The following is a 20,169-nucleotide window of genomic DNA, read 5'->3' on the forward strand; positions in this document are numbered from 1 at the left end:
GTATGTATAGTACGTGATTATTGTAATGAAATTAACATGCTTAAATGCGTGTAAATGAACTAACAGTTCAATGTCTCAAAATGAATAGGAAGCATTGGGTGCTACTGGCAATCCAAGTGGAAACAAAAACAGTGTACTGGATTGACTCTCGCGAAGGCAAACCCTATGACAGTTGTGTAAGGATGATAACCGAGTAAGTTTACAACCTTCAATAATGTCATTTTTATTGTATGACTTGAGACATATATATGCAAATAATAATGGCATGTGTGTATATTTATGATTTAGTGTTTTTGAAGCAAAAAAAAGATTATGTCCATTTGGGAAATATGAAAGCGACGTTGTTCCCAATTTTATCACACCATTAGTAAGTGAATTCTTAATAATTACTCGTATCATTTAATTAATGTTTATGCGAGAGGTTGATTATCTAATTCAGCTGATTTGTGTGTGATTTATATAATAGTCTCCTAAAGCACCAGACGACAAACAATGCGGTTTTTACGTTTGCCAGTCCATGTGGGAGGTTATCCACAGAAAACTATCTACCATTCCGATACGGGTTAGTGTGATTTTAAAACTATTTCAGACGTAAATTGAGTTCAATTCTGTATACTTCCATGTATTACATCTATTTTGATTATGTCTATTTTGAATTGTAGTTTCCACAAATACGCAACAAAGCCCCAGAATATTCGCCAGAGGACATCAACCAGATGAGAAATATGTGGGCCAGTTATTTCATTAGTGACGTCTCAATAGTTTTCTCATTCTTTATGTACGAGTGTGTATATACAGATCCATTATGTATTGGTTTCTTTTGTTTTCTCAATAGCAGTTATGTTTTGGCTGTTGATCATCTTGTTTGTACTGTTTTTAAACTGGGTTTAATTGATTGCGGGGTGTAATATTTTGATACAGGAATTAAATTTTGCACTACACAGCTGCTGGAATGCTATTTTTTAGTAGCAGCTGAAAAAATAGCATTTCAGCATCTGCTACAAACGCTGCTGAAAAAATAGCATTTCAGCAGCTGCTAGAACAGGCTAAAATCATTTTAAAAAAAAATAAAAACGATAACGGTTAAAAACAACCCGTTGCAAACAATTATTTGACAACGGTTTTATTTAGATAAATAACCGTTGACATATTTTCCCTCCCATTCAAACCGCCAAAAATATAAGATAACGAACGATAACCGTTGTCGAGTTCAAAACGTTTACAACGGTTTATTTAAGCAGAACCGTTGACAAAATTTCATCAATATAAATAGATAGCGGTTACATACGGTTGTCAACAGATGAATATAACAACGGTTTTGCACGCAATAAAGTCGTTGTTAAATTTTGACATTCAATTAAATAAGATAACGAAATGAACCGTTATTATATATAATATTGGGTTTTTTGATAACTGCTACCGCAAGTAAACCACTTTTTGAGAATTGCTACCAAGGTAAAAAAAAAAGTTTAAAAATTGCTACCATATTCATTGGTTCGGTTAAAAGTTAGTACCAATTCATTAAACGAGGCTAAATGAGATCATCTGAGCCATTCATTTCAAATCTTTAGATTAAGTTATATTTCCTATTCCTTTTATACCCTCCCCCCCTCTTTATAACATTCACTCTTCCTTACACATTAAACTCTTCAACTCCATTAATCCCTCTTCATTTCTCATTTGTTTTTCCCTAATTTTTATTTCATCAATTAGATCTATTCATTCAATCTTTCACTTTGAATCTATTATCAGGTAACATTTTCTTTCAATTCATTCACTCTCTCCCATTCTACTCCATTAATTCTTGTTAAATCTCTCCTTTGTTTTCAAATTAGAGTTTTACAAAATCTGGGTTTTTGTTATTTGAATCCTGCAACAATGTTTAGGGCTTTTTATGCTGGGTCGATCTATAGGCTGCTAAGTGTGGATATTGGTTTCCGGTAGCCTTATTGAAGTATGTTCAGAAGAGAACTCTGGGAGAAGGTTCATTAAGTGCAAGTTTTTAAACCCGATTTAACTTATGGATGTGGATATTTTAGATGGTATGATGAAGAACAAATATAGTGGCAAATAAATACAATAAATCAGTAGATGTTGGAGAAGAAGGTACTACATTGTGATTTGATGATGATTAAGTGGCAAAGAAGTCATGCCTCCTAAATCATATAAAGACACTCAAATCCCGACCCACCACTTTTTGGCTGATAGGCTGATGAAGTTGAAAATTATAAGAGTGATGAAAGTGAATTTGATAGAGAAGAGTGATAAAGTTGGGAAGTCATATGGCTGGGTAAGAAGGAAGAGAGAAAAGTTAAAGAAGAAGAAAGGTGAAAGAAGGGGTACTTTAGTCTTTTCAAGTCAAAATTTGGGCTTCGGTGTTGATTGGTACTGACTTTTAACCGAACCAATGAATATGGTAGCAATTTTTAAACTTTTTTACCTTGGCAGCAGTTGTCAAAAAGTGGTTTACTTGTGGTAGCAGTTATCAAAAACGGTTTTGGAAGGATAAGGCGATGTCAATAGTAAACTACGACAACGGATTTGATACCGTTCTTAAGATTTAACAACGGTTCTTGATGTTATATAACGGTCGCTTGTTATTTGTACAACCGTTGTATATATTTAACAACCGTCGTTGCAATAACGGTCCCGTGTTTCTATTTAAAAACGGTAATTTGCATTATTTGACCGTTATTGGATGTCTTATTTGGCGTAGTGCAACCTATAAAACATGAACTCTTAACACCAACTCTACCAACTATGCCTACCTCCAGAATACGGCTCACGATATGGTATCAACTACATTATAGTCTGTCGACACTAACTTCATACACTACCAAATACCATCCACCAAAGCCGCCAACTTCGTCTCACTAACATATTATCCACTAGAAAAATTCATTATCAAGACACTCATAAACATCAAACGGAATGTTACATTCTACCACCCTTAAAAAAAACTTCGTCCTCAAAGTTTACTCACACTCATAAACATTATCATCCAACTGTCAACACTATCGAAGTATTCTCCCATTCCTAAATATCGAACTACTATAAGCACGATCATGACCTTTTAACAATATCAACCACAATAAAAATCCATCCTTTATTCTACACCAAAGCTCAAACTCCTAATTATACCGCAACATGTACAACCATCAAGCTCTCATTGTCGCATCCTACTCCTCTTAAGATAGAAGTTACGTCCTCGTAACTCACTAATACTAGATCCTTAACTATACCTTCTCATTATCCTCATCATCACTGCATGTCAAAGATAACCGCCTATAACCTCAACACCTATAACCATTCCTATTTCCAAGGCTCTCTTACTCTAACAGTTCTCATACCTCAATTCAATCGGCACACCACCTAACCTATACCACAAAATCCTTAGCATAACCGATACTTCAATTGTTCCCTATTACCGCCAAAACGACATAATCCTTTTTACATGCACCTATCTCCATACTCATAACTGACGATTCACAATTATTACACACACTCACACTAGATCCTCCACTTCTTTTCTTTCATTACCGCAAAACTCATCCATATCTTAACACGATACTAATTCCCAACACCCTACACTCACTGTCCCAATAAAAGATTATGAACCACCTGCAACTTCCAGATCAGTACAACACATGTTCTACAAATCACTTACCATTATTATGTCAACCAATGCCTCGTCTAAAAGAAGGTCACAAGTACTCCCACAACCTCTCGCAACTGTGTCCCATCAACAGAATATTACTATATCATAACAACAACGGAAACATACACAACTCTCTTTCATATCATACTCTACCCTCACTCCAAGCTGAAACTGGTAAGAAACATCAATAAAAAAAACAACCGTCTATATGTACAGACCAAAGCTCACAGGAAGAAGCATCAAACAAAACAACAATCTATGTATAACTGGTATGTACTTTCGAAAACTCGTCTCATAATCATCCCGCCTACTCCACCACAACCGATGACGGCATCGCAACACCGCCACCATCAGCCGTACCGCAGCGCGAAAATACCCACGTCACAACACGAAGTACCCTGCCTGGAGCACCACCCGAGGCACAACAACCACATCGATAGACATCACAACTTACACAATTCCCATAAACACTGACTCAGTATAACTTCCTGGACAAGAAGACTTACTCAAAACCGCCTTACTAGATCACAACGCAACATATTACACGGAATGAACAGATAAGAATCGCATGAATATCATCCACACCATTTCATAGAATAAACATGTATCATGAATACACATACAAGTATAACTAGCCATGCTAGATCACCCAAACCATCACTTTTGAATATTATTCCATTAGATTACCGTACCCTACCTATATTACAGAATATTCAGATAACAACTTTATAACTATCATACCATACCACTTCTCGTGAGGTCAGAACCTCACACAAACATTTATACACATGAAGACCCGTAATCACATCTAACTAGTCAATCCTGATCATGTAAGTTACCACTTGATAAAGGTTACCTCTCACCCGAGCTTAACTCGTATGCCCATCATAACATATTCTCCCATTCGTATAACCATCACCTCCTGCTAAATATAACGATACAGCTAATACTCAACTACTAGCAACCGCCTCCTATGTCCACATTATATACCCCCTCACAACCATACATACCAATCCGACCTCTACAAAACTCAACTTCTTTAAAATGGCTATCTTTCCTGCTTATCATCGCCCTTAACCACTAATTACAACACCTCAACACTACCATCGTTCGTACATCAAACCTCTTACACTCATCTCTAAATAGCACGGTTTCTTTCCTATCTTCGGTTAGCATCCCAAATAACGTACATCATATCCATCAACAACATTTACCTGATCATTCATTCCAATTCTATCCGTAGTCATATCGTCACCTAACTCCCCACCAAAAATCTCATATCGTGTCAATATTTTACCGACTTTTACTCTCCTTAATTCCTCGAAACTCATAACATGCTGTCCCAAAACTCCTATATAACCATTAACTCACATCCTCGTGATAGTATCGTACATCTCGACGATCCCTTACTTCTATATCACATAACTCCGGTCGATATTTTTCTCAACTTACTTTTATCCTTCTTTCTCTTTATACTCAACATTACCAGTTAATATTTCATCTCCTTACTCCTTGTACCTAACTCTCTAGTAATCCAGTTACCTTTTCGTTGCTCCAAAACTCAAATTCCATTATTTCATATCAGTACCATCTCAATCTTTCTTACCATGGATCTTCTCTCATCATGCTATCACTCACAAATCAAAACTCGTTTCATATCGTTAATTGCCCAAGAAAACCACACACTAGTTTCACCTCTTAATAAACCAAATCTCTCAAACTCACTCACTATCTACAAATCCACGTAGCGACATGTCTCCATCTAAATTCACTATATACCACTCTTTTCCATCCTCCTACAACGACCGTTCATTACATATATTCTTAACCAACACAATCTAACCATATCCCTCTATAATTCCTTACACATCCCAAGTTGCTACCATTCACATCCTTCCTTTCAACCTTTTCATTCTCACGTTCCTTACACTTACATCACTCCTTGGTCACATAACTTACCTTTACATTACTCAAATTCGCAATTATTTCACTCACCATGTCTCACAAAACTTGCACCATGCCTCAATCATCTCATCAATGTTCCTTTTTTTTCCACTATCCATCACAACTACATATAAGTCATGTCCTCTCCACCAAACTCATACCCACCGTAAGGTGCCACTCACTACACCATAAGATTAGGTAAATTACGCATCAAGACCAACACACATGTAAAACAATGCATAAAGAAGTAAAATAACACCTTTGAATTAAACATAATATGCAACAAAGTCAAAAGATAAGCATATGACCCAAAATAGGAGTCACTAGATCGAGTACAGCCTACTTGATCGAGTAGGTGAAGGTCAGAAGCACGTATAAGAATTTACCAAGGCTACTTGATCGAGTAAGGGTTACTCGATCGAGTAATAAGAGGAGCACTCAATCGAGTAAGGGCCACTCGATCGAGTACCCTACGCATTTCTCACCACTGTCCAATTTTGTAAAACGGTCATATCTCACTCGTTTCTTGGTCATTGTGGGCGTGTGACCTATCGTTGGAATCGTAACAGAAGAAGCTATCACCTCCAATTGGAATCACATCAAAATCATATATACATCTCAAGTTATAATGGTTTAAAGACAACCTCTCTATAATCGAACAACATAACTATTTGATTTCTTTCAAACAACTTAAACATCAACAAAGTGAACAAAAGCAACTCGATACTTGTAAAAACACTATCCCTAACCACATGTTACTACTTACCAAAAGCCAAACAATAACATCTATCATGCTCATATAACATTCAACTTATCAATCATGTACTACCCGCATGCTTTAATTTTATAACATTTCGTAACACAAAACATACTCATACATTGCAAATCCTATTTCCATGTTACTAATACAACAATATTACAAATTCACTTCGTCACTTAAACATATTCATAATCACAAATTTATATTCTCATGCAATTGTCACTTCATCTTTTCCAATCAATTCATCCATTTCAACCACATTCTTCATCTAACACGTGCATATAATACTGATGTATCACTTTTATATATACTTTTATAGCTCCTTTCATACCATTTTATATACCGTTTTCGTGCCTTTATATCATTTATATGCCTTATTTCAGTGAATTGTCGATACTGCCGCTATTTTATGTTTTAATGCAAAAATGACGCATTACGAGGATAATCAAGCTAAGATGAGCATAGCGGAGATGGCATAGTGGAATACACGGAGCATGGCATGAGGAACGAGGTAGCATGAAGGCTAGAAGTGAAAGAAACGAAGAAGACATCTGTGAAGCTGGTTCCTCGATCGAGTCCCCTGAGGCTTGATCGAGCAATCATCCTCGATCGAGTCACCTCAGGCTCGATCGAGGAACCTCTCTGGCAGATTTATTTCCGGATTTTCCTAAAACAGTTATTTGTATTATAAATTAGAAACTCGTACCGGATTATTAGGTTATGCTTTTATTTTGCTTAGAACGGCTGAATACTCTCTCTAGCTTTAATCTTTCCTTGCTACGGTACTAATCTTTCTTCAATAATTAATCATTCAAGTTTATGTTATTCAATTATTGTTCTTATTTCATGTTTTTTATCATGTCTTCAATTATCATTATTGTTGTTACTGCTTTAGTCATGAGTAGCTAATTCCCTCATCTAGGATGAAGGGGATCTAGGTTAATTAGAAAAGGGAAATTGATTAATTGCTAGAAAAATCATATAAGTTGTCGTTTGATTATTGTTCTTATTCTAGTTAATTAACTTAGGCCTGAGTTGTTAATTAGTGTAGCGAATTAATCCTTTCACCGACCGGGTTAAAATTAATATAGGCTGCGATAATCAGATAGATTGCTTCTAATTATAGCGACCGCATGTTAGAATTAATCTAAAGGGCATAAATAGAATCGACCGATCTTGTGACCTTAGACAACTTGATAGATCTAGCAATTGATTAAGAGACTCCATATAATCGTCCTAGTGAACAGAAAATCCTAGACCTTTAATATCATTGTTTTAAACCCTTTTAAATTACTTGCAATTAGTTGGTTAGATAACAAACAAAACAAACCCCCAAGAAAACGGTTACCTTTAGACAATTTAAATATTTACAGACTGACTATTATCGCCTTCCTGTGGATTCGATACCTGTCTTACCACTAGCTATTCTTGTTAGTTTTGAGATAGTTTTATTTTGATTTGGTGATACGACTTTAGCCTTATCAAATACAACAATAGACAAGTATATGAACTTATTATATAACTTTACCTAAACAAAATTATGTATAATCATATCACAACCCCTAATCACATGTTACTAGTATAGCCACATTGTAAGTCATCCATCCTGCAACATCATCATTCATCACATATTATCATATATGAACTACTTTCTTTTTCCACCACATCATTCATCATTCTCATATACTTTTCCAACAATTACAAACAACATTGTAAACCAACTACCATGCAACATGCTTATTCACAACACTTTATCATTTACTACATTCCCCATTCCACATTTCCACCGCAATCATTTTCCAACATTTCTATACAACATATCATTCAACATACGCAATAGAACATTAGTAAACACATAGCGATCCCATGACACCCCATAGTGACCGGTTTAAAGTTGTAGGGCGAGTTCGCGACTTTAGGACCTCTCCCAAGTCTTTGCATTAGCTCTTAACAACTCCTACCCGGGTTCATTTTATTTTGACTCTCTAGATTCATTGGGTTCATTAGTTACAGGTTCCAAAATCGTGGCACTGATACCACATTGTAACACCCCCATACACCAAGGTGCCTTACCAAGACCACCTAATGCATGAAAGTGCTACCATCTCGGTTACCCGAAGCAATGTATATCAAATCGACCATAAAAGAACGTATTTTAATAAATAAGTTTAAGTGATTACACAACAAAACCAACTGTAAAATAAAGCACAACAGATCTAAAACCAAACTACAACTGAAGTAACAAAAGTATAAAGACAACACAGCGGAAGACTACTATCGGACTCGTGGCAACTCCATCCCCAGCTAATCCCGCGCGCATCCATAGTATACCAGCTAGACAATACTCACCACCCCCGAATGGATCACCACAGTTTTTAAAACATTTAAACGGGGTCAGTACTGATTACACAAAACAAACAGCTGCAACAAAACAACATTACAAACCAATCCAACCCACCAACTCCGTCACATCACCATACACCTGACTGTGTGTAGTCCTGCCAGAATACTCATCGCAACAAGTATTCCACACCGCCAGTGGGGGACCGCAGTCGTTCCCACCTAAGCCCCGTTCATCTCATCCGAACGATAAACCCATGTTCCTTAATGTGCACATCCCTTCTGTGGCGGGTTCCACAGAGGACGAATCAAGGGCGTGAAGCCACTCCCGCAAGTGACCCACTCAGCCGAGGATGTACCTCGCAAACCACAGACAGTTATACGATAATCACAACACACTACCAACAATCACCAAATCAGAATCTAATGCCCATACGTTATATAACATCAACAGTTAATTACCAACACAATCATGTAATCAATACTGAGTAGTGAAACTCTACCTGGAATAGCAACCACAAGGCCGTCACAGCAGCTAATCAATAACGTTCCTCTACGAATCCTCCTCCTATAACACATATATATACAATTACCACCAAAGCCACACAATACACCCAAAACCCCCAAAACTACCCAATTAGGGTTTTAACCAAAATCAACGAAATGCTATAAAAATTATACAAGAAGCTTACGCACGACACGGCGAACTCAACGGCGTAAAGAACACGACGATCTGACACATTAAGCCTTTGGGATCTGATAGCAATGCGAGAGAGGAGAGCTACGTAACCTTGTTTTCTCTTTTGTGAAACTTAGAATGATGTAAAAGTAAAAAGAAACTGGTAGAAATCCTTTATATACAAATCTCGCGTTGCTATAAAAAACCGACCAAATACTCGTAAAAACTAACTTACTCGATTGAGTACGCCACTTACTCAATTGAGTGCCTCTTACGCAATCGAGTAACCCACTTATTCGATCGAGTACCCGTCAGCAGAACACTATTTCGAAAACCAAACATACTTACTCGACAAAGTAAGCCCCACTCGATAGAGTACCCATAGACATAGAAAACCGTAGTATTACAGAGGTGATAGGGTGGAGGAAGAGGGTAAAGTATTCAGATGCTCAATTGTGAAAGTATGGGTGTTTGATGGGTTAACAAAAGGTGGAGATCTTCGTATTGCCGATAGAGCTTGTCTTCTTCTTGCCCGAAATGTTTTCTCGATCTCACGATCAAGCGGGAAAAGAGGTCTGATATAGCACCTACTCATGCACTCAACAAAAGATCAAATAGTCCTAATGCAAAGTTTGCACTAGGACAAAGGGAGAAAACAAAAAACAATTAAAAGAACTAAGTCTAGATGAAAACAAATAATCCTATCCAATATCGCCGTCCCCGACAACGGTGCCAAAAACTTGTTGTGTAATTTTATATTTATAAACCTCTCAAGTGTACGAGTTTTCGTCGTGTATGCGAGGGTCGAACCCAAAGGACGGTTGTTATGGCTCTAGGATTGTTTGTCTAAGCTACTAGTTTAGTTCGATAAAAGGAAGTAAGTTGATTTAAGCTAATTAAGAAACTAAACTAAAACAATAGAGAGACTCCCCTCAAAAAAAAAAAAACAATAGAGAGACGACTAAAGCTTAAGATGATAAAGGACGATGGTTAAAAGAACTAGGACACCGAGTTCACTCAAGTAGGAAAGGAGGGACAAAAACATAGAAAGATGAAACCAAGATCATATGCAAGAGGAAGACTCGATCTCTCGATATGAGACTAACCCCTAGAGTAAGATTGATTAAGCTCTTACCTAATTAACCCAACCTTGATTTTAGCATGTGTTTCCTAATTACTAGTCAAGCTCTCACCCAACAAGTAGAAAGATAGATTACATGCTCAAATTCTCACTCAAGCATTCTCACAGACACCTTGTGTGCATGACAAAATCAACTAGCATAGATTCAAAAGTTTCATTCCTCCTATGTCTCAATCCTCCCCTAGAATTATACAAGAGATCCCCCTTCATCCTAGTAAGGCGCTACTCACACATACTTGCAATAACAAACACAAAAGATGAAGACTTGAAACAAGTAGAGAAAATCATGTTTATAAGATAACTAATCAAGCAACTTGAAATGTAAACAATTGAAGGATAAACAATAATAAAAGAAGAATTAAGACAAAGTTGCAATCTTGGATTAACTAGAAGAATAATCTTCACCAATCTTCAATTTACAACCCAATACTAAATGTAAACAATTGAGAACAACTAATTCTAAGCTAATTTATGAAGTAATTAAGGTTTGATTAAGGAAATATTAAAGCTTGCTTAAGAGAGTTTGCATAAAATTAGGGAAATAATTTCAGATCTAGGGTTGTGTGTACAAATGATTAAGGGATGGGGTATTTATAGTTTACATGGAAATTAGGTTGGAAATTACAAGCAAAATCAAAATGCGAAAAGGAAGTCCCAACCGGTCCGGCCGCCGGTGGTCTGCCCGATTGGGAGTTCTCTGTAAGAAATTGAGGAAAATTAAGTCATCAGGTGTGCTTGGCCGGTGGACCGGCTGTCGGTGGTCCACCGGCTGGGAGTCCTCCTGACTTTTCACTCCTTCCTTTGACTTCCATCCTTCATCCTGCACTCCCAGCCGGCAGACCGGCTGCCGGTGGATTGCCCGGCTGGGAGTTCCTTGTAACTTGGCTCTTCTTCTTGTACTCCCAGCCGACTTACCGGCCGCCGGTGGCTTGCCCGGCCGGGAGTTCGCTGTAACTCTTCCTTCCTTTTTTCCTTGGCCAAGTATAGGGGGAGTCTCAGCCAGCTGCCGGCCTACCGGCTGGGAACTTCTTCTGAGCCTTCCTTCCTCTTCTCTCTTCATGCTTAACTTCTCGAATCGTCTTCCTTGCTCCGATTCCTCTATTTCCGCCCCAAATCCTGCAAGACGGACATAATATCATAGACTAGGGAATCGGGGTATAAAATGCAAGGTAAGATACACAAAAAACGACTCAAACGGAGTCGAAATGCATGAAAATAAAGAGAAAAAATGGTGTAAATAAATCATATATCAATGTAACTGATTAATAAAGGAATATCTCGGTCAGTAAATCAAATGGAAAAGTGGACATTATTATTATTATTACTCCTTCCGTCCCAATTTTTATTTATCCTAAAATGATCGTCCCCTTACTAATGCAAAGACAAATACACGAGAAAATGTGACTCGCAGTTGAATTTTATCGATGGTGTACTCTGATTTTTTTTCTCCTAGCATCTTAACCTGATATACAAATACAATACTTCAATCATACAAAGTTAAAACTTAACCATTCAGATACTCGATAATCATTCTATTGAAAGACCACATGCATTACAAGAATCATTCCTATGAAATGGTTTGCAGAGCAAACAAGGACTTCAAAAACTTTATATAAACTTTTCATTTCATGACTATAGATTGGCTAATACAACGTTTTTTCAGTCTTTATGGCACGCGTAGAACGACCTGGAAGTTCATTGGCAGATCTATTTGCACCGTTCCGTATTCCTGGGACACGGGGAAATAAATTTTTTATTTATTAGGTGTAAGGAGTACGGTCCTCCAAGAGGACACAAGAATTTTTCAGCATAGTACAAGCTGTGAATATACTTTGGACAAACAAAGCAGGATGGACAGACTATATAGCTTGGACCAAATTGGACAGAACTTTGCTGAATGCCTCCTGTATAACCAAGATTTCGCTGTACGACTACGTATATAACTATATTGATAATTCTGCAATCAAGTACTTTGGTATACAACTACACTTATTTCAGTTCATCGAAATTAACTGACGTTTTGATAGTACATGTTTCGTATACCGTAATATTATAACTGTGCGTGACACCGATACATCTTCTGATCAAGTTACGATTGGGTAGAGAGACTTTGCACGTGACAACTCCAAAGGAAACCTGTCAAAGCATCAACTTAGCTATAGTCACATTATTAAAAGCCAAAGTCGAGGCAAAACTCGGAAATTGATCTACAAGGGTGGCATGGATCCAGTCTACAGATATAACACAGTAAGCCGATAACAGGTTTGATTCGGCTAATACTCACCATTTTAATCCAAACAGAAGACGTATTGCATGCATTGGTACTAATGTCTGCAAAATGAAGGAGAAACACTACTGTCAGTACTAAACTCATATATCTGCTAAAGTAGTCGCTTTTGCCACATACGACGACACATATCTGCTACTCACTTCGTTCCAGTATTTGTTTACCTTCAATTAAAATACCCCTCACAAAAAATAAAAACGGGACAAAGGGAGTATATCTTTGTGATAGAACAACATCAAACATATCCCAAACTAATACGAAGAAACTCAGAGATGAGAAAATCACCATACATGAGAAAAATACTCATTATTAATTAAAGAAATAAAAGTAAATTAATTATACCTTGAGTTTCTCTTTTTTATTTCTTTTCTTTTTACGCTTCTTCTTGCCCTTGTTTCTGCGTAAGTTCTTTTTCCTCAACATTAACATAGTTGGCATTATTGTCCAACATAAGAAGATTTTCTACACAGAGATGGGCATCTTGGCATCCGACAGAATCAGCAATGTTTACCTTTGTAATCTTCATCGTTTCAAGGTCAAGATAAGCAATCTGACGACGACTAAGCCTAACAAATAATCCCCTGCCACTACTTGAATAACTGACTATCCTTGCTAAGTAGTCTACACTTTTATGTTTTATATTAAAACGCTTTTTCCATGATCCAGCCACGCCATACTCTTCCATGATCCATACATCCCAATCATATAAATCATAAACTAAAAGACACAAGCATCCATCCAAAACTTGTACATTCAGGCGATTGTATTGTTTCCAAACAAACTCTGGTAGTGTGAAAGACCTAAAATTCTCGTCTTGTAAACTAAAAGCCACAATTGCTCGCGGCACATGATAATTGTGTGTATCAGTTCCAACCCAATGAATTGTTTCATGGAGCAACGCATTGCTACTACAATCATTAAAAAAAAAACGAGGAACATCAGGGCCCTTTCTCCAGGAATGATTATTGAAGCTATAAACCATGACTTGACAAAAGCTATAAACCATGAATGGACAATAACGAGCTAGGTCTCCAGGATATGTCTGACCAATCCTAACACATTTGTAATCCTGAGAGACGCTATCAAACCCAAAGCCATAGTTGAAATGCCCATGAGGGTAAGCTAATTGTTCCCCTCTAGGCAACCAAGGGAGTATCCTATTTGTTTGCGTAGTTGGGTTGTATATCATTAGCTGGTGGTATTCAAATTCGTCACGGAAGTTTTTATTTTTGGAAAGACAAAGTAAGCCATTACAAGTACCAACTAGATCAACACCACCATGATCAGGATGCTTGAAAGGATAATCGAGCTCAAGCATGTTGTCAAAAGTGTCAAAATCAGTCAAATGAAGCATTGGAGTTTTGACAACAAAGTGGAGGTTGGTTTTGGTTGCTAGGGAACGTTGCAAATGAAGATTAACAAAATAAAGATCAGTAATAAGATGATACCATAATTTGCAGACAACCTTAAATCGTAGCAGAGTTTTTGCGGGCAAGAGTAGGAATATCTTAGTGAGCAAATCAACGCAAGAAGTCGACATTATAATAACTCCCTCCGTCCAATTTTTTTCTTAACAGAAATTCTAACAAATTCTAGATTACAAGTGTAAACCTTATTATTATAAACAAAAACCCATGCACAACCCACATAACTTTGCAAAATAATTTCATCTAAACACGATTTAAATAACAACTTCGGACATAAATTCCACATTTCATGGCTTCCTAAGATGGTTGATGATGGTGACATTTATGGTTAATACTCCGTACAATTGTACCCTACTAAATTAATTTAATTAATGTCATGAATATGTTGAACAAATGAACAATGGCCAGAAATATGAAAGGGAGAAAAAGCATGGAAAATTGGATGGTTGGGCAATTTTTGTGTACTGTTTTGATATAGTTATTCTCAATCCTTGTCTTTATTTGATGTATGGTGATTGAATATTTTTTGTTTTTTGTGGTTTTTATTTAGAAGTAAAATTACGACAAAACGAGGGACACCACATAGAATTCAAAAAAAACACAAGGGGACCATGTAGAAAAACTCAACTTTTTTAAAACTTACCGGTTTCGCTTGGAGGGATCTTTCAAACCAAACCCTTTCACTTGCGCGAACTCAATTCGTCTCAATGTAGGTGTAATAAGCTATCCACATTCCACCCCATTGGGGGTCTTCGAATCCTTGTTCCAAGCTGCATTTACTTTAATACAAACCATCGGAGTACATCCGCTATATATGATTTAAGTATATTCCATGCTCTTGGTGATCAGTGTCGAAAACCTGAACGTGATAAGTTAGCCTTTGCCGAAGTGGAGGATCCTCGCACATGGGTCATGCATTCTCCCAAAGTAGATTTTGGAGCCAAGGTTAACGGAGGTCGAGTGAATTAAAAGGTTGTTTTTCTCCTGGATCACTCATTCAGAATCAGGAATCAAAATGAGGCCAAACTGCATTCCCGTCTAAGACAATTTTGATAGCAGTGTCCTGCTGGTGCTGTTCCTACTTTGCTGCCCTCTCCTTCTCACGCACCGTCTTCAGAAACCCACCTCTTATACATCATCACCCTTCTACAGTCCTACTCCTCCAAACAATCTCAACCATACTGTTTCTATACACCTCTTTCTTTTCCAAAATGCAATAATTGTCGTGATCAGCATCGTCAAAATCAACAAGTTTATCTGTCTTTAGAACCTCATCCAAAACACTTCCCCAATCAACGACACCAATCACCAGATTCTGGCATAACCAATCATGTGAAGGTGCATTAAAATTATTAGGATTAAGGAAATTTTCTGTATCCATGCTCTGATCAGTTGGAAATATCACGCTCCAAACAGCGCACATCATCATCAGTAACATATCTTATCATCTTCATGATCGCATATCCAAGCACACGTCTCTAAAGTATGGTCAACAAACCATTACACTGAGATTTACACACCTATAACACAGTATCGACTAACTGGCAACTACAGAATCTTTCACGTTGAGTCTACAACTCTACGCAACCACCACAAGAGCCCAACCTCATATCTGTCACAATTATCATACAGTCATAGGCAGTGTGCTGTACAAAAACCACACCCCATAATTTTCGTCGTTAGGTGATGCAGACTAGAAGACACTACTGCAACACGTCAAAAAAGGCGGATACAGAATATTCAAATACAAGAGCAAACAACACTCGAGTCAGGAAGAATACACCTCCCAACATGATAATAAAAGTATTAAAGCAAAAATACATAAAGCTGAAACAATACAATTTCTGTTCAGAAGAATGTTCCAATACCTAATTAGTCACTAACCGAAGCAATTATTAAAAAGCTGTGAGGTATAACACAACAATCCAAAGGTTCCTTTAACTCCGAGTTATGCCTTAAATCGTAAAATTGTTGACAACGAGTCAACGAATAGCAGCTCTCTTTACTAAACACCGCCTAATGCAAAGCAATGTGTACCTCTCTTATTTATCCATGCGGACTTGGCCCGACCCAGTCCTGGATCATACAATTGAGCTAAAGATTTCTATACGATCGACAATGGCATGGATCGAGTCAACAAGACATAACTCGTTAAGGTGAAACCATATTTGATTCCGCTAATACTCACAGTATTTAATCAAAATAGAAGACGTATTGCATGCATCGGTACTAAAATCTGCATAATGAAGGAGAAACACTAGTTACAGTAATAAACTTATATCTTCTACTTCTATGGGTTATGTCTTTCCAAAGATCAATATTCGTAACCTAATGTAGTCGCTTTCGCCACTTACGCCTAAGGCACATATTTGCTACTCTCTCCATCCCAATCATTTGTTTACCTTTGATTAAAATACCCCTCACAGGGATTAAAGAGGGTAAACAAATGATTGGGACGGAGGGAGTATATCTTTGTGATAAAACAACATTGAACCAATCCCAAACTACTACGAAGATAGATGAGTAAATCATAAATGCAGGCAAAAAAAAAACAACCTGCTTCGTAATCATGTACCTAGCTGAAAAAATAGAAACTAACATTATAGAAACAAAAGTAGTGGACAATTGAGCTAGATATATAGATAGCAACTATCTTCACCTTGCGTTTCTCTTCTTATTTCTTCTCTTCTTTTTACCCTTCTTCTTGCCGTTGTTTTTGCCTTGTTCTTGCTCAACATAAACATAGTTGGTATGGTCCAGCATAAGAAGATTTTCTACACAAAGATGGACATCTAAGCATCTAACAAAATCAGCAACCTTGACATTTGTAGTCTCCATCGTTTCGAGGTCGAGATAAGCAGCCTGAAGAAGAGAAATCCTAACAAATAATCCCTTGCCACTACTTGAATAACTGACTATCCTTTCCAAATGCTCTATAGATTCATGTTTCACAACATTAAAAAGCTTTTTCCATGATCCACCCACGCCATACTCTTCCATGATCCACACATCGCAATCATATAAATAACTGACTAAAAGACACAAGCATCCATCCAAAACTTGTACATTCAGGGAAATATAATGTTCCACATTGATCTCTGGTAGTGTCAAAGAGCTAAAATTCTCGTTTTGTAAACTAAAAGCGACAATAGGACGCGGCACACGATCATCGCCTGAACCAGCTCCAACCCAATGTATTGTTTCATGGAGCAACGCATTGCTACTATAATGATTATAAAAATAATATGGAACATCAGGGCCCCTTCTCCAAGAATGATTATTGAAGCTATAAACCATGACACGACAATAATAAGAATTTGGGTCGCTAGAATAAGTCTGACCAATCCTAACACATTTGTAGTCCTGAGAGACGGTATCAAAGCCAAAGCCAAAACTGAAACGCCCATGAGGGTAACCTAATTGTTCCTCTCTAGGCAACCAAGGGAGTAACCTATTTGTTTGCGTAGTTGGGTTGTATATAATTAGCTGGAAGTATTCATATTGGCGAAGACAGAGTAAGCCATTACAAGTACCAACCACATCAACACCACCATGGTCAGGATGCTTGAAAGGGTAATCAAGCTCAAGGATGTTCTCAAAAGTGTCGAAATTAGCCAAATGAAGCATTGGGGTTCTGACAACAAAGTGGAGGTTGGTTTTGGTTGCAAGAGATCGTTGCAAATGTAGATTAACGAAATGAAGATCTGTAATAAGATGATACCATAATTTGCAGACAACCTTAAATCGTAGCAGAGTTTTTGCAGGCAAGAGTAGGAATATTTCAGTCAGCAAATCAACGGGAAAAGTCGACATTATTATTAATATTATTCCCTTCGTCCCAATTTCCTTAATCCCAAAATTATCGTCCCCTTTCTAATTCAAAGACAAATACAAGAGAAAAATGTGGCTAGCAGTTGAATTTACCGACAGTGCACACACTCTGATTTTCTTCTTCTAACATGTTAACCTGTCAAACAAATACAGTACTTTAATCATTCAAATAATGTCTAAACTACCCAAATTGAAGAGAAAAATCAACACATTTGCACAATTGCACGCGATACGGTTTGCAGGTAGAACAAGGACTTCAAAAACTTTGAATAAAGAGTAAAACACTAATTAATTTCATTTCGTAACTATAGATTAACTATTTAAAGTTACCCTAATTGCAGATTTGTGATCATTAAAACGAAATTCAACCAAATTTATTGCTACCCAATTAATCATATGATTTGATTAAATAAAGAGTAACAACACTAATCAATTTTATCGTCAATTTTAACAAAAACAATACAAAATCCTAATTTTCAATGAGAAACACAGATGATAAAATAATCAGATTAAATTACTAGAATATGAATAGTAATAAAAGTGAAGTAATTCATACCTAATTGCGATTTCTGATTAAAATTGCAGAATAAATTCGTGTTAAGGATTTGTAATTGTCATAATTTACCCATTCTTTCAAGTTTCAATCATCTTCCCCAAATAATCCTAGGACTTTTGGGGTGTAATGAGGTAATATGACTTGTTAAATGGGTCGCTCCGGTTGGCGTTGAATCAGATCACTTCAGTTTCGATTATTTTTAAGTCGGAATGTTCTGATATTTTGGGTCAAGACTTTGCCTAAAGAATATTTTGGACTATTTTGAGTCTATCACGCCATTTTGGCTCACTTAGTCACTTTAAATTTATCGAGTCAAGTTTAGGTAACACAATTCACGTCATTTTTGGCTCTCGGGTTGAGTCAACTTTCGCCGTTCTACTAGGTAATATATCGATTCGTATATACACCGTATGTAATATATCAATTCTGTTGTTACTATTGTTATTTTCCCTACTTTCTCTCCTACTACTTTTACTTTAGTTACTTTTATTGTTATTAATATAACATCTCTCAAAATTATAATTAAGTTAAATACTATAAACCAAATTATGAGACACATTTAATACTACTGTTATTATTGTTGTTACTCTCACTATTCTCGTTGCTACTATTGTTACTAACACAACTCCCGCTACTACTGTTTATTTTCAACTAGATCTGACAAATGGATCAACCGGGTCGGGTCAACTCAGGTCGGTCATGTTTCGGGTTTGAAAGAATTCGGATCAATTTAGGTTCGAGTTATTCTCGGGTCTATTATTATCATGTTCTTTATTGATAATAGACAGTTTGAAATAATAAACACTCGAGTTGGATCATACTGGTTCGAGTCACTTTGTTGTCAGGTTAGTCGGCCCGGATCAATCTTGAAAGGTATACTTTCACCGTTTTTTTTTTTTTTTTTGGGTAAGGTAAAGAAATTAAATTGATCGAAAATCAATCTATACTTTCACCGGTTATAAGCTTAAAGTTCTCATCCAAGAATTTCTTGTACTACAACAGTACTACGAGTATTTCTGCCATTAAACAAGTACTTTCTGATATAACTACACTTATTACTGTACACCAAAAGGAAACCTGTTGAAGCATCAACTTAGTTGTAACCAACCATTTGTAATTAAAAGCCAAAGTCGAAATACAACTCTGAGAAATCAATTCTACACGATAATCAGATGGCATGGATCGAGTCTACAAATATTACCTCTACCTTAGAAATTCAAGTACTGGATAATTGAGTAACATACTCACTCCGTACCAGACCAAAGGTAACACTTACTATAAACGGACGTACCACACCAAAGGTAACATTTCTTATTTGGCCCACAATATTACCAAGTTATCCTTATACTCATTTGATATTTACACAAAATGTCATTACATACCTCACCTACCAACCCCCAATTAAACCCACAATTACATGCCCCACCTATTTTTTTTCCCTCTTTACCCTTACTTTTTCCACTTTTTCTTAAATACTCAATTTTTTCCTACTACTTTTGGTGTGGTACGGAGGGAGTAGTAATTAGTTTCCCCTTGAGTTCATCTT

The 20,169-nt window shown here is 36.8% G+C and overlaps 1 protein-coding gene across 9 annotated transcripts; it reads right to left on the bottom strand.

Annotated features, from left to right (window-relative positions):
- Window positions 1-10,882: 10,882 nt before the first annotated feature.
- On the bottom strand, window positions 10,883-18,732 carry LOC141657780 (F-box protein CPR1-like). 9 transcript variants are annotated; one of them, XR_012548861.1, is made up of 6 exons: window positions 18,624-18,726; window positions 16,896-18,203; window positions 14,880-15,942; window positions 13,152-13,717; window positions 12,807-12,853; window positions 12,264-12,658 (listed from the first exon to the last, which is right to left on the bottom strand). XR_012548861.1 is itself a non-coding variant. In XM_074465121.1 (2 exons), exons 1-2 carry the CDS (start codon window positions 18,047-18,049, stop codon window positions 16,466-16,468), a joined length of 1,161 nt encoding a protein of 386 aa, XP_074321222.1. In that variant the 5' UTR covers window positions 18,050-18,170; the 3' UTR covers window positions 16,382-16,465. The 9 variants fall into 9 exon arrangements, 1 of the variants encoding a protein (XP_074321222.1); XR_012548858.1 differs by lacking the exon at window positions 13,152-13,717 and having other exon boundaries at window positions 14,880-15,848; window positions 18,624-18,732; XR_012548857.1 differs by having other exon boundaries at window positions 13,152-15,848; window positions 18,624-18,722.
- Between the last annotated feature and the right edge of the window lie 1,437 nt (window positions 18,733-20,169).

The sequence above is a fragment of the Silene latifolia genome, chromosome 5 (assembly GCF_048544455.1).
Source record: "Silene latifolia isolate original U9 population chromosome 5, ASM4854445v1, whole genome shotgun sequence".
NCBI lineage: Eukaryota > Viridiplantae > Streptophyta > Magnoliopsida > Caryophyllales > Caryophyllaceae > Silene > Silene latifolia.